This window comes from Podarcis cretensis (assembly GCF_951804945.1).
Source record: "Podarcis cretensis genome assembly, chromosome: Z".
Lineage (NCBI taxonomy): Eukaryota > Metazoa > Chordata > Lepidosauria > Squamata > Lacertidae > Podarcis > Podarcis cretensis.
This window is the reverse complement of record NC_137184.1, coordinates 26078221-26099880: the sequence shown is the minus strand read 5'-3', so window position 1 is coordinate 26099880 and position 21660 is coordinate 26078221. Positions and strand designations below refer to the sequence as shown.

The 21660-nt window shown below is 45.0% G+C and overlaps 2 protein-coding genes and 1 long non-coding RNA gene across 9 annotated transcripts in view; 1 reads left to right on the top strand and 2 right to left on the bottom strand.

Moving 5' to 3' along the window:
* LOC307207639 (phosphatidylinositol-binding clathrin assembly protein-like) overlaps nucleotides 1–2612 on the bottom strand; it is a 49183-nt gene extending 46571 nt beyond the window's left edge. Inside the window, 3 exon segments of the mRNA XM_079961691.1 lie at nucleotides 1422–1500; nucleotides 1502–2484; nucleotides 2529–2612. Coding sequence (XP_079817817.1) covers nucleotides 1422–1500; nucleotides 1502–1552 — 130 coding nt within the window. The 5' untranslated portion in view covers nucleotides 1553–2484; nucleotides 2529–2612.
* Nucleotides 2613–2796: 184 nt separating this feature from the next.
* Nucleotides 2797–21660, top strand: part of LOC307207723 — a 33136-nt gene continuing 14272 nt past the window's right edge. The window contains exons 1-2 of the long non-coding RNA XR_013834798.1: nucleotides 2797–3180; nucleotides 12783–13803. This is a non-coding gene — a long non-coding RNA (uncharacterized lncRNA). The remainder of the gene's footprint in view (nucleotides 3181–12782; nucleotides 13804–21660) is intronic.
* Nucleotides 17981–21660, bottom strand: part of GAB3 (GRB2 associated binding protein 3) — a 98709-nt gene continuing 95029 nt past the window's right edge. For all 7 annotated transcript variants that reach the window (XM_079961704.1, XM_079961701.1, XM_079961707.1 and 4 more), the window contains 2 exons: nucleotides 20740–20847; nucleotides 17981–19963 (listed from right to left, as the gene is read on the bottom strand). In XM_079961704.1, coding sequence (XP_079817830.1) covers nucleotides 19847–19963; nucleotides 20740–20847 — 225 coding nt within the window. In that variant the 3' untranslated portion in view covers nucleotides 17981–19846. The remainder of the gene's footprint in view (nucleotides 19964–20739; nucleotides 20848–21660) is intronic.

The following is a 21660-nucleotide window of genomic DNA, read 5'->3' as shown; positions in this document are numbered from 1 at the left end:
ACAGGGGTCTTTCTCATCACTTGATAACTGATTCCACCCAGCAGCACCTTTCTATTTTAACAAGAAATGCTGGTAATTGAAACTAGGACCTTCTATGAGCAAATAAGCACTACTACTGAACTTTGGATCTCTCCCCAAGCCCAAGTCACGAACACATATACAAGACCTGGGTACAGGTTGAAATTAAAAAGTGGGTCCTCAGTCTAGTAAGAGGCTCTGAAAAAGCAAGTCTTCAGTCTGCAAAAGAAAGGGGCTGTCAACATTTTACTCCAAGTCCCCAGCCCCACTAATTTTTGACAACTGTTGCAATACTGGCAGGATCTCATTCCTACTGCAAATGTCGCATACAGGACCAACAATCACAACCAGAAAGTCTGGTACTGTAATATCAAGTGATGGTGTGATGGAGAAGGCCAGATACCCCCAAGAATACAATTGGTAACTAAGCTCAACAATCAAGGAGTCAATGTGTCACTGGAAATGACTCTGCCATCATTATCAAGTCCCTGGGATTAAGAGAGAGGGGAAATAAAACTAAGAAAAAACAAAACTTTCCTGCTTTAATATCCTTCCCCTGCACCCTGCAAGAATCTATCTTGTCCAATTTCAACCACAAAACAACCCTATTCTGCCCAGCTGGTAATGTCTCTTTCAAGCCTCCTAAATGAATTTCTCCTGTCTGTCTTGACAACCCTGAACTCGTACTAGTAGTTTAACACACCCCCACCACTGCCAATTTGAGAGTTATGTCTTAACACCGAAAGTTAAACATACATTGCACTCAGCAAGCCATTTGTGTTTGAACAGCCCAATCCTAAAACCCTACCTCCTCAAAAATAAAGTAAAACGGGGCTTCCTTCCAGGTATGCAAGCACAAAACTGCAACCTTAACCTCCAGAAACAAACCCTATCAATCCTAGTTTGTTAGTCGTGCTGCAACCTCCCCCCCCCCCCCGCCCCCACTGCTTTGCTTGCTTCCTTCCAGTAGTGGCATTGCGCTCAGCCCTTTCAAAACTAAACCATACCCACCAAGTCTGACGTTTCGCTCTGACCCGCAAACGGGGCGAGGTTGGAAAGTCAGCCAGCCCCACTCCTCGTGTGATTTTTGCATTGAAATCCTAAAACACACGCACACACATTTACACACACCCCAACTAGCAGAGAGCGTTTCCCCTTTGAACGCGTAGCGGGGCTTGACATCTGAACAGCCATGCTGCGCTGTCAATCCCCACAGCGGCGGCGACCCTTCCCTCCTCGGCAGATCATTCCCCGGGGGGCTTGAAAGGCCGGCAGGGAGAGCCCTATCCGAGGGGTTCCCCAGCTGGGGCTAGCCGCCACCATCACCATCACCACCAGCCCACCCACCCAGGCTCCTTCAAGCCCTTCGCCTGGCGGGCCCGGCGACGGCTGCCGCTACTCACAGTCGAGGTGCTTCTTCTTGGGGCCCATGACTTCGTGGGTCGTGGCCTTGCAGACGGCTTTGGCGACGGCCGAGCCGGTGGACACTGTGCTGCGCCGCCGTGATCCGGTCCGTGATCGACTGGCCCGACATGTCGACGACAAGGAGGAGGAGGAAGGTGGTGGTGGTCGCGCGGCCTTGAGGCTCTTTTTCTTCCTTTGGACCCCAAAATGAAGCGGCGGCGGCGGCAGGGCGAGGAATTCCCCGGCGCCCAAATCCCCTCAGCAGCAGCGCGGCAGCCCAGAGAGTAGAAGGAGGAGGAGGCCGAGAGGGCAACGGGGCGGCAGGGAGGAGGAGGAGGAGGGCCGGCCACCGCCCCACCAAGGAGAAGCCCAGGCCCAGTGCACCGGCCTTGTTGGAGCCTCCTCCTCCTGCTGCCGCTGAGGGGTTCAACCGAGGCCAGGCGGACGGAGGCTCCCTCCTTCCCTCAGAGGACTCCGGCTCGCTCTGGCGGGGCGCCTCTGCCTCAGACAGATCCTCTCCTTCCGCCTGCCTGCCTGCTTGCTTGTCCGCCCTCTCAGCTGGGACCCCGTCCCCTTTCTACCTCCTCCTCCTACACCCACGCCTCCCTCCTCCTCCTCCTCCTCGCCGATCTCTTTCCCCCCTTTCGCGTTCCCACTCCCAGACAAAATGGCGGCGGAGCTGCGGCGGCGTCAGGTGACGGCCACCATGGTTCGCCCGCCTGTCGCGCTTCCCTCCACGCCTCAGCCCTCTCGCTGGCCCCGGTGGGATTCCGCCCGCCAGAATGTGTGCCGGCGGCGGGCGGGCGAGCTGGTGGTGCACACACACACGGTCCTTGTCTTACAAGCACAAGCAGCGTACACTCGCAAGTGCACACACGCGCCCAGGCTCGCTTCACCATCCATGCCTCACCCTGTCATACACACCTCACTCGTCCCATCCCTCACTGTCGCTCCATCTCTCTCACACACACCTGCACACATTCGGTCCATTTCTCCCTTCTCTCACTCCAGCCCTCTTTTTCTATCTCTCTCATACACATTAGCTCCATCTCTCTCTCTCGTCTCTCTCTCTCTCCTCTCTCTCTCTCACTCTCACACACACACACACACACACACTCCAACTCTCACCCAAGCTCATTTCTCTCACACACATAACACATATAGCACACATTCCCTAGACTGGATGGATGGGAGGTTGCCTGCTCTTGATTGGGGTTACATTCCCTCTGAAGGAACAGGTATGTCACTTGGGGTTTCTTCTAGATCCTTTGTTGAGGCTCAGGTGGCCTCAGCAGCCCTGAGTGCCTCCATCCACTTTGGCTGTTGGCCCAGTTGTACACCTATTTGGACTTCCGTCATCTTATGCTCTGGTAACCTCCAGGTCAATTACTGCAATGTGTTGTAGGTGGGGCTGCCTGTGAAGATAGTTCAGAAACTTCAGCTGGTGCAGGATTGGCTACCTGGTTGTACACTGGGGCAAGAGTTTGAGCATATTACACCGATCCTGGCCCAATTACACTGGCTGCCAATTAGTTTCCGGACCCAATTTGAAGTGCTGGCTTCAACCTATAAAGCCTTAAACAGCTCAGGACTGCAATACCTCAAGGATCACCTCATCCCATATGAACCAACCTGGATCCTGCCATCATCATGTGAGACCCATCATTGTGTGCTTCCTCCATGAGAGGTCTGGAGGGTGACAACATGAAAACGGGCCTTTTCCGCAGTGGCATCCTGTTTGTGGAATGCTCTCCCCAGGTAGGCTGTCTTGGTGCCTTTGTTATACACTTCTTTTTTACCAGACGAAAAGGTTTCTCTTCAACCAGGCGTTTGGCTGATTAACATTCTATGGCCTTTTCAATGTGTCGGGGGTGGAGTTATTGGTCTCTTTGTTTTATTATGCATTTTGTGTTCTCATTTTGCATTTTATGCTGTGAACTTCCCTGTGATAGTTGGATGAAGGGCAGTCTACAAATTTAATAAATCATCATCATCATCATCATTCTTTTGATCTCTCTTAATACACACACCCCATCACTATCTCCCACACACACACTTGCATCCCTCTCTCACACAGGCTCCCTGCTCACTCTATCTCACACACGAAAACATTTTATATCCATCTCTCACTGTCTGCCCACCTCTCTCTCGCACACAAACACAAACACTCCCATCTCTCTCACATGCATGCCCTCCGTATCTCACTCATGCTCACATACATACTGTTTCTCTCTCACACATGTCTCTCTCACGTAGACATGTGCACATACCGTCTCTCTAACAGATATACAGTCATTACATCTCTCTGTCTCACACACTCGTTTTATCCATCTCTTTCACACTCCAACTCTCCATCTCACACACATACACGTATCCCTGATGGGTCAGACCAAAGATCCTGTGCCTAGCATACTTCCGCATCCTGTTTCCAACAGTGGCAAGCCAGATGTCTCTGAGAAGCTCACAAGCACATCATCATAATTACTGATATATTGCTTCCCCTCTCATTGGGACTCATGAGGGCAATAGCAACACTTTCCTGCTATTTTTTCCCTCTCCCCAACCAAGCAACTGCTATTCATAATACCTCTAAACATGGAGGATTTGACTGAACAAACATTAAGCTAACCAGCCTGTAGTTTCCTGGATCTCTTCAGAAAGTGTTAAAAAAAATGTCATTACATGGGCCACTTTCCAGTTCTTGGGTGCAGAAGCCATTCTTGGGGATGTTACATAATTTTGTTAGAAGATCAACAATTTCCTATTTGAGTTCTTTAAAAATTCTTATCTGGATATTTTCTGGATCCAGTGGCTTGATTTCATTTAATTTGCCCATATGCCCTAGAGGTATTACCATTATTTGTCTTCATTCCTCTGACTCCTTTCTTTAGAAAGTTTAGGCACAAAGATCTAACATACGTCTTCTGTAGTAAATATAGATGCAAATAAATCATTCAGCGTCTCTGAAATCTACTTTTCCTCTCTTATGCAGCCTCCCTTTCCTCCAAAGGTCCAACCACTACCATAGCCTGTTTCCTGCTTATAATCTATTTTAATAAGTCGTTGATTATCATGATTTTAATTTGGGGTTTTTTTGGGGGGGCAATATGCCTTTTTGCCTCCAATAGATTAACCATGTGTGTTAACCATGCTGGCAGCTTCTTGGCCTTGGTGGTACCTTTGCTGAACTGGGGTATATTCCAACTCAGCTTCTGGCAAGAGTGTCCCTTCAGATGGCAGTAATGCAGCAGCACTGGAGAAGCATTGGAGAACAACTAATAAAGCAGAGTGATGTTTGGATGGTCCAGTACAAATCCACTATTAATATGCTATTATTGCGTTAATGGCATGTTGCAGAATACACCTGCAAAAATCCTCCCACTGTTCTGGAGGGCTCCTTGATCATTTTCCATGTACAAAGCGACACCACCTTCAGTATGCCCTTCTCCAAAGCAGTGCCCTCAGAAGCTGAAAATGTGTTGTTGTTTTAAAAAAGACTAAATCCCACACGGGTTGAAAAGTCACTGGGAAAGGGGGAGGATATGTTCAATCATGAAATCGGGTTGTGAATCTGCAGGTGGCGTCAGTCGCTGTAAAATTCTGTACCCTGTTTGAGGTCTCATAGGTAACTGGGCAGGAGGTTTAATTCAGTCCCTAATTGTGTTCCTAGCAGATAAAATATTGGAGGAGGAGGATTGAGAGGCACAAAAGAAGCATTAAAGTGCCAAATTATGCAATGCTCCTATAGGAGTTCATCTGCATGACATTCATTCAGAGCAACCATTTGCACACTTCAGTTCCCTTTTTGACAGGAAATTTTGTAATTTTCACAAAACATAGCCTTGAAATTGAGACTGTTGCCAAAGACAGGTTTTGCTCCCATTTAACCATGTTTGTTGTAATTACTAGCTAATGTAAATGTAAGCATGCTGATTTCAGAATTCTTCTCAACTAGAGGAGTGGCATAAATTTAGCAACTGCACTCCTCTGAGAGTGTTAAAATCATAGCGCATATCACATACCCTATAACCACAGTACACTATGAAAATGAAAATTTGTATGTTAAAACATGAAAAATTGAAAACCCTGGTGGTTTCCATTGTTACTACTCTAATGAATGAAATGTTGTAAATAAATAAAGTAAATGGACCTTCAACAAAATATTGTATTGTTCCTATTCAGAGACTGTACACACTAACCCATTTGCAGAACAAAAGCAGTTTTTCTCAATCCAGAATTATCCATGCTCATCCTCGACATGCTGCCTTCAATCTAGATTGAGTCTGCAAAGGTGGGTGTGGTTACTTGATAATGTATTTTAAAACCCTCTCCTTGGTTAGCTTATCAATGTCTTTTCCTCCCTGCGCATGTCCCAGGTGAATGAAGGAAGTGGTGATTCATTCTTGGTGTATATATATATTTTTATTTATTTCATAAAATTTACACACTGCTTGAATGTAACAAAAATAATATTAAAGCTGTTTACAAAAAGATAAAACAAGAAAATCAAGAAAAAAATTAAAGTAATAGTTTTAGAACATATAAAAAGTTAAACCACTAAAACAAGCTAAAATTCACATCAACTTTCTAAGCACCTATATAGGCTTGTCTAAAAAGAGTGTAGCAGGTGCCAAAAAGAATTCAGTGAATATGCATGCTTGATATCGATATGCAGGGAGTTCCAAAGTTTAAGTGCTTGCACACTAAACAATCACCCACAATGCTGTTGGGCAAGTGTGGATACACACACCCCATATCTGGTTTTGCCTACATCTGCTTTCAAATGAACAAATTGGGGTAATGCAGAATCAATCTGCAATAAACTATTTTCTGAATGAAACTAGTGTTTGAATAAGTGCTTTCCAGGGGTAAAAAATATTCTGTAGCTCTAGACTGTGTGCTGACTGTGTAGAAAAAACAAGTAGACAGTCTCCATTGATTCTGGGATATATCATGTACAGAGCCACAGTTGTAGCCAGACTGTCAAGCACTTTTCCAGGATACTCCATCCTGTTTTCTCTCCTCCCCCCAAATAAGTCAGCATTATATAACCACTGAGCATATTCAGGGTGTCTCCAAACTGCATACCCAAACTTTAGGTTTATGCAATTAAAATGGATTAAAGCACCAGAAATCCACTTTAAAAAAAGAACTGGACTTTTTGCGGTCCAGAAAGTGGCAGAAAAATGCAATGGAAAATGTGGAATTAACAAATGATTAACAGGAAAACATATAAGTGCCCCACAGACAAACTGGAATGAGTGTAGAGCAAATGCTCAATGTCTTATAGATACCCCTTTAACAAACCAGTACCAATGCTCAATAAATAATGGATATCATCCACATTCCATGTAAGCTTTATGCAAGCTAATCAGGATGAATGCTCAATAAATAGGTCATCTGGAGGATCCCTCAGTCCTTATTGGGTAGTTTTGGAAATGATTTCTGCAGGGGGGTTCCTTTGAACTTCCATGAACATGTCTGGTGCCATTTGAGCTATATAAGGTTCTGTTCTTGGATAATGAGTTTGGTTTTAGTATAATAAATAAATAAATAAATAAATAAATAAATAAATAGCAGGGGGGCTGCAGAAATCAGATGGATAGCCTCTTCCAAGGCCAACATGGAGTGAGGAAGAGGCTGTGGCAAGTCATGTGGTGACAGCTTTGCGCTCACTCCTCTGGTGTGGCCTTGTGACCTGTGGGTCCTGAACTATTATCTAATGCACTCTGGACATGGCCAAAAGTGGCCACATGGGTGGCAATCTTAAAGTTGAGAAGAAAGTGATTGTCAGAGGCAGGTGAAGAGTCCTGCTGAACCAAGGGGCATGGCCACAATAATTTAGTTTGCTAATGTGATATCACACCTTTAGGTCTTCTAGCACTGCTCTGCCATTCTTCACTATGAGTATAGCTTTGATATGAAGATAACCAGTTCTGTAATTCACTATGGAAAGAAAGCAGTTGAATGCACGTAATACATTCAGTAGCTAAATAAATAAATGCTGAGTTGCCCTGAGAGAAGGAACAGCTGCAATCAAGCGTGATGGTGGTCTTGTGATAGGGACATCTGTCCATTAGCACCTGGACTGTGACAAACAACAGGCCATCAAACAATTACAAATCAGATGGAAATGATATTTGGCGGTAACAAAACTGGATCTTAGCAGTCTGTCTAGAAATGATAAGCTCTCCAGTGCATGATTGGTCTAGAAATAAGCTGCTGTCACACATTATCAGTTTCTATTGTAGACATAATAGCCTGCATAGCAACATATAAAATTATATCCTTCCTACTGCAATTCATTGGGAATGTGAAGAATGCAACTTGCAAATGGCATCTTTTTCACCCCCTTTTCTCATCCTTCTCTTAGCCCACCTTTCCTTAAGTCAGAGATAGCCAATACAGTGCTCTGCAGATCTGGTTTGACCACTGGCCATATTGCCTGGGGTAAATTGAGCTGGATTCCAATGACATCTGGAGAGCACCACGTTGACTTTGTTTGCCCTAAGTATAGAACCATTACATCCAAGTTCCCTTTACAACAGAAGCAACACCGTTTTGGGGTATTAATGCTATTAGCCCCTCCATTCAGTTCAGCGATGTTAAGGTCCTGAATGAATCCTTTAAAGTTTATCTCATTGCTTAGTATCTTACAATTCAGCATACGGGTGTGGAGGAATCTGATGTTGTTCACAACTCAAGATTCACTTTGCACAAAGTCCATCACTGTGTCTCAAAGTCAAACCTGATGCTGTTCAATAATGAAAAAGATAACATTTTGTGCAGCATGAGCCTATGCATATTTAGCCAGAAGTGCGTGGCACACTATTTGATGCAGCTTATTCCTAGGTGCTGTGCTTTCAGCTCCACCGTTGTGTATCATTGTGAGGCTGCTCTTGTGGGACACCAAGACTTTATCATAGAATCAAAGAATCGTAGAATTGTAGAGCTGGAATGCCAGTACAACTAAGAGGCATTCTTCTGAAAGAGAAGCCACTCCCAACTGTTATCTCCTTTAAACACTCAAACTCTACCATGGGTGTTCTAGCAAGTTTTAACCTCCACCCTTTACTGACACTGAGTTCCTCAACCAGAGGCATCCCATTTTGTTTACTTCAGGCTTTGGGAACCTAGAAAGATGTACAGAAAGTTGCTTCATATTGACTCAAACCTTTGGTCCATCTAGCTGAGTATTTTCTACTTTTTCAGGCAATAGCTCTCCAGGTTTTCACACTGGAGCCTCTCACAGCTCTGCCTGGAGATGCCAGGAACTTCTGCATGCTAAGCAGATGCTCTACCAATCTACTGCCCTCCAGATGTTTTCAACTACAACTCCCATCAGCTCCAGCTTCCACTTCCTGCTTGTAGCGCATCTGATTCTGCTGACTTCGCCACTGTCTGCTGTGCCACTCTGTTGGACTCCTGGGTTCTGCCCCTTCGCCTCTCTCACATGTGCTCAGGAGCAGAGAAGGCTGGTGCCCTTTGGAACTGGAAGAGCAAAAGGCAGGGAGACCAACAATATATAGAGCCAGAACAAACGGCTGGTGGAGCAGAGACAGCTTATCCTAGTTTTGTTCCCATCCTTCTGCAGTTCAACAAAGGCAACACTGCAACTAAGGAGGAAGACCTTGACAGCCAGTGCCACCCCCTGAGATGCATGTAAATAAGGAGGTAGGCAGGTGTAGGGCTGGCTAAGGTTGATGGGGTATTCTCAATTATCCTGATGGACCAGCCTCCACATCTCAGGAGTATCCTCATTTGTGACATGGATAAGAGCACCTGGCAAGACTAGCTGGTTCAGACTCATCTAGTCCTTAATCCTGTTCTTAGAGTGGCCAACCAGATGCCCATGGGAAGCCCACAAGCAGGACCTGAGCGCAACAGCACTCTGCTCACTCCAGTGGCATGTTGTCATAAGGGGAATAGGCTAGTCCCCTAAATTTTCTGCTGGTGCCTCCTTCCCAAAGCCCAGGAATCTTCTGCCCAGCTTAGGGAGGTAGGTATGAGGCTTTGATGGGTCCAAGATCTGTCCTGCCATCTTCCCAAAGACCACCCAGCTTTTGGAAGGAAGCAGGAGTACTCCAGCATCCTGTCAGAGCCCTGGCACTTCCTTTGCAAAGCCCAGGAAGCTTCTGGCTGGCTTAGGGAGGTGTGATGCTCACGTGCGCGATGTCAGGACATAATAATGTCACACGCATGACATCCCCCCATCCTTCTTGCAAGTTGGCGCCTCTGGCCCTAACTATTCCCCTGTTAAAAATTTCGCTGCACGCCACTGGCTCACTCATGATTTCCAGCAACTAGTCTTCAAGAGCATGTTGCCTGTCGTACCAGAGGCAATTTATACAGTAGGTCCTGACTAGTAGCAACTGACAACCCTATCCACAAATTTATCTAAACCCCCTTTAAAGTTGTCCAAGTTGGGGGCCATCACTATATCTTGTAGTAGTAATTGCAGGGGGGGGGGCGCTTCATTGCAGGGAAACCAGTGCAATTCACTACCCAGTTGCTTTGACTCTGTTTCCCAAAGATGTGCAATTGGTGACAGCTGTAAAGACACACACACACACACACACACACACACACACACACACACTTGCATTGAGATGACAATGGAGGCTTTGAAAAGGTTTCCAAAGTCACATTGCATCTGGAATGGGTTGCTTGGCAGAGCATCATTACAGTGAAAACAGGATCTTTCTCCTTGTTGGGCTCATTAGGCTCCTTAGCATTAATACAAACAAATAAAGAACACAGCCCCAATAAATAAATAAAAATGCACTGCTTGAAATACAGATCTTTACAGCAGGGAGCATGTAATTAAACCATAGATTTAGAAGCAAAAGCATCATTGCAAATCTAAATGTACTGCTCATATGATGGATGGATGCCAGCCTATTTCCATTTAGAGATCTACACAGAAGCTAGGAGCGTCTGGCTGCCATTTATTTTCTTCTTTAAAAATCTCATTGGTAGTGACAGCTCTGAAGAAAAAAGTCTGCACTTATTTCATCTGTTACAGACTCAAAATTATTATGGAATGCTGGGAAGCAGCCTCATTTGAGTTGAAAATAAACAAAATATTTATTTATTCAATGCATTTATATCCCACTTTTTTCTCATAGGAGGTCAAAGTGCTGTACATGCTGCTCTCAGCTGGAGATATTTCATTCAAACTGGTCCAGCCACCCCAGATTCTTCTGATTATGCTCTATGGTATTCCTCAGAAAGGGACATTTGTTATTCCTTTCCTTCTGAGTCCAAAGCATTACAGGCCCAATAGTAAAAAGCAGTTCAAAGTGACTCTTGTTGAAGGTTACAGTACAGCATGGGCAGAAGGTAGATTGGCAAGGGTTTCTGTCTCCCAGTTGTTTTAGGAATGGCAGCAACAAAACCACTCTCCTTGCCCTCTTCTTGTGAATGATGCTGCTAAAATAAAGAAAGCTCTCTCTCTCTCTCACGCCATAGCTGTCAACTTACAGATTTGAAAATAAGGGACCAGCAGCCTTGAAAATAAGGGATCAGCAGCCAAAATAAGGGACCTGCAGCCTCACCTGTTCCAGGCACTCCAGTCTTCCTGTCCTCCTGCAGGCTCGTCAAACTAATTCTGGTAGCTTTGAGAACACTGTCCAACCAACTTTGTAACCAGAGGTTCAACTGAATAGAATCTGAATCACATGCACCACAAGGCCTATGCAGCCTCAACTTAAGATGGCTCCCCGGCCTGGCTTTGCACTGCAAAGTTTGCAGCAGCACGTGCAACAAAATGGTGTCCAGCATTCAAAACCCCCCTCAGCTTGCATTAACTAGCCACACACACACAGCCTCCCCCCCTCCCCTGAGATCTCCTTTCCTTTTTCTCCACCATGTTCCCCCGCTCCAGACAGACCTTTTCTCCGGCAAGGGTGAGTGGGCTGTCAATGACGTATCCATCCAATTCCGATCTGAGCACTCAGCACAGGTATGTTCAACTTCTGAGCCCCTCTGAGTCAAAGGCAGAAAGCCCAGCCAGCAACCAAACAAAGCCTCAAGGAAAACCACCGTCACCTCTCCGCTGGGAAGCGCTGAGCAAAGGCGAGTCCCCAGGCAACGTGGCCGTTTTGATCGGCGCAAGGCATGCAAGCTCCACCCCCCCAGTCGTTCTTAGACTCCTTATTGGGTGAGCAACACAGCCAAGCAACACAGTTGGAGCCTCCCTCCTCCCTGGCTGGCAGGGAGGGAGGGAGAGGAGCTGCTTTCTTTGAAATTTAAGGGACATCATTTAAGGGACATCCATCAATAAGGGACAGCAGCGGGACATGGTGCTGGAATAAGGGACTGTCCCTCCAAATAAGGGACGCTTGACAGCTATGTCTCACGCACAGATAGAGACACACAATATTTAGCTTCAGGATGTCCCCTGATGCCAATTGCATAATATTGAATGACACACATATCTGGTTGAAGAATATTTGCATTCTACATAAATGTCTTTTGCACCTGGTTCTGGATGGTGGATCTTGGAGTTCTAGTAAAAACACACACACAAAAAAAACACCACCACTACAAAGCAGACCCTGACGTTTGCTGCCACAGCAACACATTAAAAAGCGATAGTACAAAAGTTCTGCAAACCCCTTAAGCAATGTGTTGCTTAGCATATAACAGGTTTAAAAGCAATTGTCTTAAGGCACATGATGCAGCAGCTGCTAAAGCAAAGCAGGTCTGCAGGTGCCCAGTTCCTTGTCTTATATACCAAGTCAGAACACACTGGTCTCTCCAGCTCACTGATGTCTACACTGATTGGCAGTGGTGCTCAATGGTTGTAGGCAGGGGATATTCCCAGCCCTAGGTAGAAGTGCTGCAGATTGAACCTGGGATGTTTTGTGTGCAAAGCACTAAGCTACAGCCCAACACATCTGAAAGAAAGCTGACTTATACTGAGTCAGACCATTGGTACATCTACCTTAGTACTGTCAACATTGACTGACAGCGACTCTTCAGGGATCTAGGAAGGAGTGTCTCCCAGAGGCACTTGAAAATGCCAGGGATTGAACCTGGGATCCTCTGCATGCAGAGCAGATGCTCTGCCATTGAGCTATATGTACCGTTTTGAGCTCTTTGGAGGTTGCTTAAGATCTTTTTGCCTAAACGTCAGCTACCAAAAATGGCTGCAGTTCAGAGTAGTTCTTTTTGTCCTCTGTGAGCAGTTCATGTCATTTGCAGGTGGGATTCCTCATCCTTTTGCTGTATCTAATTAGCACCCACAAAGCAAAATGCATTTCTTTTCTCAAAAGCAGGTGTGAAATATCCTCATCTCCACTCTACATTTTACATTGAAATGCTACACTTAAAACACTTTCTCTCTCTCTCTCCAGCTTCTGCAGACGCAGCATATGGAAAAAGAAAACAGGAAATAAATCAGCAGTTTATATGGACAGGCAGCAGCACTAAGAAAGAAAGAAATGAAAATCGCATTGCTGCAAGGCAGCCTTTGACAACCTGGTGCCTTTCAGATGTTTCAGACTAGTACTCCCATCAGCCCCAGTCAGAGGTTAGTGAAGCTTTCTTTTAAAATCAATGCATATTCCTACACCCAAGTATGAAGAATGGTGCTGGGAATTGTAGCTCTGTGAGGGACAGACTACAGTTCCCAGGATTCTCTGGGGGATGACAGGTGCTTCAAATGTATGATGTAAATGTGACGAGCTTTTGAACGCAGAATAGAGTGTTTTGGAACTCATTAATATCTGCATTTGCTGCTATCAAAGCTCAGAGAGGCAGGTGAGCAGCAAAATATGTCTCAGCTTGGGACAAAAAAGCAAAGCAAAACCGGTTCATGCAAACAGTGTTTCAGGACAGGAGCCAATACATCAGCCAAACCAAGATGTTTTCAGCTGACTTCTGCTCCAGTTACACATTTAGCAATACAATTGCTCCACCACTTCCTGATCTGATATTCACTTCCTTTTTCCTGCTACATAAAAAAAAAACCCAAAAAACAAAGCAGCTTAACTATTTGGCATGTCCATGAGAGTTAAACTTGGAGAGCATAGCAAAACGCTTCTGAACGGGCAAGCACATAAATTCCTTAGCCTAGATTTATATGACTTATGGCATAAGCACATACATTTCTAGCCCAAAGAAAGTTCCACTGAGCTCAATAAGGCTTCCACATAGACTCATAAAATTGTATAGTTGAAAGAGGGTCATCTAGTCCAAGCTCCTGCAATGCAGGAATCCTGCCCTCAGCCAATCCCTTGGTGGGCACAAACCACCAGCCTTCTGGTTAACAGTCACATGCACAGACTTGTTATAGCACAGGAGATATAGGACTGAAGCCCTGAGCTTCCACAGCCACCACCCAACATGAACCACCATTGGCTGGAGCAGCAGCAGGTATCTTCTATGCTTATGATAATACTTCATTCTCTTGTTAATTATGTTGTTTTAAATGTGCATTTTATATTTGACTCCCTTTATTAAATGTTTTCTTTTGAAATGTGTTATTTTTGTTAACTTTACTGTTCTAAATGCTCATTCTGTAACTGACCTCCTTCATAATGTTTTATTTTGAAATCTTTTAGCTTCCTACTAATTATGTTGCTTTGAATGCATAGTTTATATTGGACTTTCTTCAGTAATGTTTTATTCTGGATTATTTGGTTTTTTAATGTGTTTTTTTCTTAAAAATACAAAGTGGAATAGAAACAAAATGAATACTACTAATAACAATCTTCTTATCCGTGGATGGTCCCATGGTAATGTAAATGAAGGCGCTCACAACCTGAGCATTGTAAATAGGAAAAAAAAAGATGCTATTATGTTCAGTTTACCTGTTTTGGGATCTGATTTGTTAATCAGGCATTGTGAGCAGAGAGACCAGAGGAGTTGTAAAGTCATTTGTGATTATCTCCTGGCTTAGACTAGCCTGATTTTGTTAGAAACAGCTCCACTGTATATTTGCTCGCAGCAGAAGCATCTTTAGGAATGAAGTCAAACAGGCTTTGTTTTGTAAGGTACAGGGAAATTAAGTTCTTAAAATGTCCTATTTTTCCTGCCCACGTAACAAAACAGAGCACAAAGCCAGTTGACCTGAAGATTAGAGATGGGCGAATCTGTCAATTTCAGTTTCTCTGTTTTTACTTTTTCCAGTCTGAAATTCTCCACATTTCCACACCAGCCCCCATAGTATCTCCTCACTTCCCTTTATCAGCACTTTCTCTTATCTTCAGAGAGATCATTGACTTTCTGCACCTTGTGACAACTTCCTTAGAGCTATTTCCTCAACTTTGCTGGAAGACGAGCTCCATCAGGAGCCTCCTTCACCTGAACTGTTTCTATGCCAGCTAGAAAGCTGTAAGAGAACAGGTGCCTGAGTTTGCTTCCAACCCCCATTTCCCTCCCTGTCCCCTTGTGTGTCTTTTTTTCTAAAGGGACTGTCTTGTTTAAATTGATTGTATGTCAGTCACTAAGTCACTATGAGAGCCTTCATAGCTGAAGAGCAGGGTAGGCATCATTCATGCCAATCTTTGCATCCTTCTGATTGTAGCATATGTAACACCAAAGCCTTCAGAATATATACTAATAATGATGAATATTTATAACTGAGTTAGCACTTCATTTTGTGGATGTGTGTATTACTGAATGTGCACAAACATCATGGCTACATCTCAGGAATCCTGAGAAACAAAAGAGGAATTGGCATGCTAGCAGGAACTACAAGGTTTGCAGAAATAGAAACAATTACTTGGGGGTGGGGATTTAAGGGGGCATGGAAATCTCACAAGCAGTCCAATGAGGACTGTGCATGCTTTAGCACCTACAAAATGCTAAATGTCTGCTTGGAATTGGAAACTAGTGGAGGGGAAATGTAATGGAGTGTCCTGGGAAGTGGATATGACTAGATGGCTGGCACACTGTACTGGAGCTTTCCACACTGCACCATTCCACCACAAGTCCCACTTATAAGGCGAAATATCTATATAAGGCTTTCAGTTAGAAAATGTTACAGTGAATACTTATTGAAATGTTTTGTCTGGGCTCATTGATCAAAATGTATGGTTTTGGTCCCAAAAAGTTGTCTCTTGCTCTTTTGGGTGCATGTGCATCAACTCACAGGGAGGATAATGCAATGGAGTCCACTGAAAGAAGACATGGTTGGTTGGTTGGTTGGTTGGTTGGCTGGAACTCTGGACAGGAGCACCCCACACTGCAATATTTGTTCATATGCCCCACTTGTAAGAACACAAGAGCAAACCTGCTGGACCAGACCAAGGCTCCACCTTGTCCAGCAGTGGTTTGACAGATGCCTCTTGGAAGTCCACAGACGAGACAGGAAGGCAGCAGCCTTCTCCCACCATTTTTTCCCCATCAGTCCCTACTTGCCTCCCCTCAAACTTAGTACCAGTCTAGGTGGTGACCCTGGTGATCAGCTGCCTCCACCTCATTTGTTTCTGTTCTGCCTTTGTAGAACTTGGCAGGAGGCAAGAACATTAAGAATAGCCTACTGGATCAGGCCAGTGGCCTATCTACTCCAGCATCCTGTTCTCATACTAGGTGACCAGATGCCTGTGGGGAGCCTGCAAACAGGACACAAGCACAACAGCACTCTGCTCACCTGCGTTTCCCAGCATTTGGTATGAAGAGGCATGCTGCCTCTGAAATTGGAGGTAAAACATAACCATTGTAGTCAGAAGCATGGAGGACGAAGAAGAAACTGGAATTAGTTGGCTCTGTTTGTCATTGGCTCTGGCTCCATCTACAGTTGGACTCACTGCTTTCTGCCTTGCCAGTCCCAATGAGCACCAGCCACCACTAAGTGACATGCTGCATCTGAACTAGGTGGTCTATGTAGAAAGAAACGGAACATACAACTCTTGCTGGAATAAATGATTCATCTAGTCCAGGTATGGGAAAGCTTTTGCACTCAGGTATTTTTGAGACTTCAGTTCCCATCAGCCCCAGAGACTATGGCCAACTGTCAGGTCCAGTGGGAGTTGAATCCAACAAAATATGGAGGGACACAGTTTTCCTTCCCTGATCTAGTCGGTCAATGCATTAGAAGGGCCAGAGCTCAGTAGGGGAGCAGTTGCTTGGCATGCAAAAGGTCCCAGGTTCAACCCCCAGAATTTCCATGTAGGTTTGGGCATATGTCCTGTCTGAAATCCTGGAGAGCTGCTGCCATATCTGTGTCAATAATACTGAACTAAATAGACTCAGTATAAGGCAGCTTCCTATGTCTCTACAACTGCAGCTCTGCAACATACTCTACCTAATGGTACAGAAATATCCTGTTGATCAACTGGATGTTATGTTGATCAACATTCCAACACTCATGTATATAATAATTTCATGGCTTGAAATGACAAAACTTGTCAACCACCTATGTCATGTAGGGCTGTGTGACTGCTCTGGAAAGATCCCAAACTGAAGCAGGCCTGAAACATGTCAAGGCATCTCTCAAGCCAGTCACAGCAAAACACTCCCCAAAACAAGACAGCTTGTCTTCAAAGTGTTGCAAATCAATGCCATGTAAGGGGACTACCAGGGTGGGGAAAGGGGAATTTGAATTTTGCTCATTAATAGCCAATCACAGTGCTGGAGGGTGGTGAACTGTTACAGGCGTCTCTCTCTCTCTCTCTCTCTCTCTCTCTCTCTCTCTCTCTCGGAGACATTTACTGTTTTGCAAGTTCTCTTGAATGTCAGCACAAATTTGGTGGGTTTTGTTCAGCTTCTCTTTTGTTAGCCTTTAGTTGATACCAGCATTCTTTCTTACATAGCTGTTTGTTTTACAATGCTTTCCCAATCCTAATCTTATTCTAAAAAAAATGAAAACCCCATTTATTGTCTGTATCTTTAGTGTTTGTTACTTAGGCAGTGTCACTTCCCTTATGCCCTCCCCCAAAATGGCCCTAGTTTTTGTTAGGTTTGCATTACAGATGTGTTGTTTTCTGCATTTGTAGGTGTTCGTCTTCTGAATACACCATACACCTACAGTGAAAAAGCAGCACACTTCCACAGGGCAGCTGTTGTGCCACCAGAGACAGAGGGGCCAGAGATGCTGGCAGCAACATCACCATCACTGGCCAGATTAGTTTGCCACCCGTCAGCGTAGTCCATCCTAGGACTGCTTGGTGGGGTGGTGGGCAGTAGCAGCAGCCTGTGTGGTTTCTTGCCTGTCTTGAGGGGTGTTTTTCGTAGCAGGTGCAAGCCTGGTCCCATAGCCATACAATCCTTTGTGTCTGAGGTTCTCAGGTGGATTGAGGAGGAGTTCTTCCATTGGGAATGCTGAGGGTGGGGAGCAGCAACAGATATGCTCTCCAGTGCCATCAGGAAATGCTTCCTCTGATGCCCTCACTGTTCCTGTGGTGGTGTTGACACCTTCAGACTGAAGGCAATCTGTGGTACTATTCTGACGTGGGGCTGGATCCCACTACTGCTCTCTGCCATTGCTGCAGATGGGCAATGAACAAGGAGAAAGTAACGTTCAAATCCAATTATTAACAAGGCAACCTCATACCAGGTGTCTTCAAGCTGCAGGCAGTTATATGCAAAAACAACGAAGTTACGACCATTTTACTTTTGAAACACTTTATTTGTGTGGGGAGGGGACAAGCTTTAAAGATGGCTAGCACATAAACCCCTGGATCTACCTATCTGAAACCCTCTCTGGAGGAGCTACCATGTATTCAAATGTCATGCATCTAGGGGGAGGATTGTGGTCATTTTGGTTTCCCAATGCATGCCTCTCTGAGGACTGAAGATTCGGATCTCCAAATTTTGATTTGGATGTTGGGTGTGAATTGATCCAAACTGAATTGTGTCTTGAACTGAAAGAGGGACAGGGAGCTTGCACAGTGCTAACATCAGAGATGGGGAATCTGGGACCACCCAGATGTTGCTAGACCCCCAGCTCCCATCCACCTCAACCAGCATGGCCAATGGTCAAAAATGCTGGGAGTTCTGGTCCATGACTATCTAGAGGGTGACATGTTGCCCACCCCTACCAAGCAACTCATTGAAATGAACCTGTTTGCAAGACCTAATTATTGGCAGTTACCCTTTTCTTTATTGGCAGTGTCTGTACAGGCAGCAGTGTTGTAGCCGGCCCCAAGAGATATCCAACCAGCAGTGTATGTAGGAGCAGTGATTAGTGAAAGCTTAATTGGTTCAATTTCAGCCTGCTACTAAGCTGTTATAAACAAAGGAGCCCTGTCAGCAGGGATGGGGAGGGAGAGGTGGCAACTGGGGGAGTGGAAGCCCTTTGAAACATTAAAACAGTCCCAATTTAGCAAACCACTGCCCCCAACAGAAGACCGGAGTTGCTATATCCTCATTTATTTTTATTAAAAGAAGGCTAAATGTGAAGTGAAATATATTACTGCTAAAAGGCTTTAGCAAGTCTGTTCTAGTCATTTCCTAGCAATCAACGGTGGGAGCAAAATCCTTGCTCTGCCATCTGGGACGAATGCCCTGGTTGAGATCCATAAGCCAGATGACTATCCCTGTGTATCTCAATGCCATTTTCTTCCTTTACTTTGTAGATAATGCTTTCTGGTGCTTGACCGACTGTGTCAAGGCTTTGTTTTCATGAAAGAAGAAGTAGCTTTGCTGCTTCCACTGATTTCTTTCGGAAAGGTTCAGTTAAGTGAGAGGATGCACAGTAGGGCTTGTGCTACGTTGGAAGCAACTCCTTGCAGCACAGGTCATAACAGAAGGAAAAGGAAAACCCCAAATGCATTGTGAGCTCATCAGATGGAAAGGTGGCCACGAAAGTAGGGCAAGATTAACTGTGGTGGATGTGAGTTTTCCATGATGCATGATGAGCACAAGAGGGGAACAATTATTTCCATTGTCAACAGTGCAAAGTTCTATTTACATTCTTCAATAAATGAATGACAGTTAAACATATTATACTAAGGGAAATCCTCAACTCCCACTCCCCCCACCCCTGCAAAAAAAAGAAGTTGTTTGTTTTTAAATTGTTTTCAATGTTTAGCCCTTATTCTCAAACACCTGTCAGTACCAGACACTACAGTAGATGCAGCATCTGTTAAATAGGCAGGAATATATACATTTATATACATATATCTAAAACAGAAATAAGTAACTGCAGTGTTTCATGTGACATTGCAAGACTTTTGTTCCCATTAAGTGTTTAGAGAGGACCAAATTCAGGTGTTAAAATGGTACCACAGGTCCTTACTGGAAGGAGGGATTGAGAAGATGACAGTGACTATGTGATCTGGACATAGTACAACTCAATCCTCTCTCACAGATGTGCTCCTTCCACCCCCAAAAGATGTGGCATCTAAAGAAAGCGGCTGACCATCACTCTATTTCACAATGCCAGAGACTTCTGCTTTGCACTGCCCCTGCTGAATCATCCAAACTTCCTGGATTTTAATGTGCAAATTCAAGCTAGTCAACACTTCTCTCTTCAAACTTTGGATTGCCTTTCATCTGTCCATTCCTGCTTAGTGTTCTGGAGAGCTTGAGTTCTTTGCTCATCTACTTGGACATAATCCACTCTTTGTTCTTCAGAGAGGAAAGGTTTCTGCCAAGGTGAAGGAAATGAAACAAACAAACAAACAAACATACGTGAGGACGTGCAAAACATGAACACAGCTACAGCTGGGCTTCTGTCAATTCTTCCCCTCCTCTCCAACCTTAGCTGGCATTTCTTTTTTCACCTTGAGGCCATCAGCAAGCAAGCATGCCTGTTGTCTTGCTACTGGTTTCAGACATAATTCCCCATCTGCTACCTTGTCACACAGCCCAGAACAGGCCTGGCAGACACAGGAAAGTGCAGTACAGTGATATGTTCACCTTGAGATGAAGGGAAAATGGTTTTCCTCTGAGTTAAAGCTCTTGATCAGGCAAGACTGGAGTGGGTTTCGAACCCAGAGAATTGCCTCTGATGCAAGAGTGGGGAATGTTTTTCAGCTCAAGGGGACCACATGCCAGTGGCAAGCAGGGTCAGAGGCAAAAGTTGGTAGAGCAAGGGATGTGAATTTTATCTTCATATTCGCACCCCTCTTCAACTTCCATGGAGGCAAGCAAGAGGCAGCCAGGCAAAAACATTTAGGGTGTGAAGCAGAGCCAGTGAGGAGTATGTTCTGGGGAGAGTTCCAAGGGCTAGATACAAAGGCCTGGAGGGCCACACTCAGCTCCTGGGCCCAAGATTCCCCACCCTTGATTTAAAGAAGCACTGACAATACTCTGCTCACTTGTGAAAAAAAGGAAGCAGGTATTGGATATCACCTGCCACCATATAATTTTTATTACTGATGTCAGGGAGTGGCAGCAGAAGTTGTTGTGAGCAAGGCCTACCTTTTGTACAGGAGACGGAGAAGCGGAATTAAAATCCAGTGCTAAATAATCAAGGCTGAAGTTCTTTGGCCATTGGAATGCTCCATTGCATGGAGATGTTGCTTGCTCCTGTTGAGAATGAACCATGACCATAAGAAAATGAAGAAATAGGCATTGTCAAAACAAATTTAAAAGTTTTGTGTGTGTGTGTTGCCTATAGACTCTCCTCCTTTCCCTCATGTTCTACAGCAGGGGCAGGAAGCCTTCAGCCCTCAAATCATATTGGTTCACCACGTTTTCCAATTTGGTTTACTAGGGCTGGTGGGCAGGCTTGATTGCTGCAGAAAGTAGATTACCCACTAACTGATAGGTGAGGAGGGGATTCAAGCTTGCTCAGTTTGGCTGTCCATGCCAAATTCCTTAAAGGGTTGATTGCTGAAGAAAGGACTGAACCCTCAGCCCATCAGCTGATGCACATGTTGTTCATTCCTGCTTAGCCTCTACCTCCCGACACCCCCAGTAGCAAACTTTGACAGGTGGGTGGTTCCATCCACTTGTCACAGGTATCTTGTGCAGGTGGGAATTAAAGAACTGGCCCATTGGGCGAAAAAGGTTCTCCCCCCCCTGCACTACAACCATGATCATGCTTTAGCAAGAAAGGCAGCTTCCATATTATTTCAACATCTCTACGGCTCCCAATCCTTCTCGTCCCGGCTCTCACCAGGCCATTTAAGGCACCTCTGTTGTTCAAGGGAAACATTTGCATAGACTGCAGTCTTGGCCAACCTGGTGCTCCCCAGAAGTTTTGAACTATGGGGTTCTGCTAGGAGGTATGCCCCCTGCAAATGATCTGAAGGGTGCCAGGCCGGGAAAGGCTAACCTTGTACAATGCAAAAAGACAACAAAATGTTAGGAACATAGGAAGCTGCCTTATACCAAGTC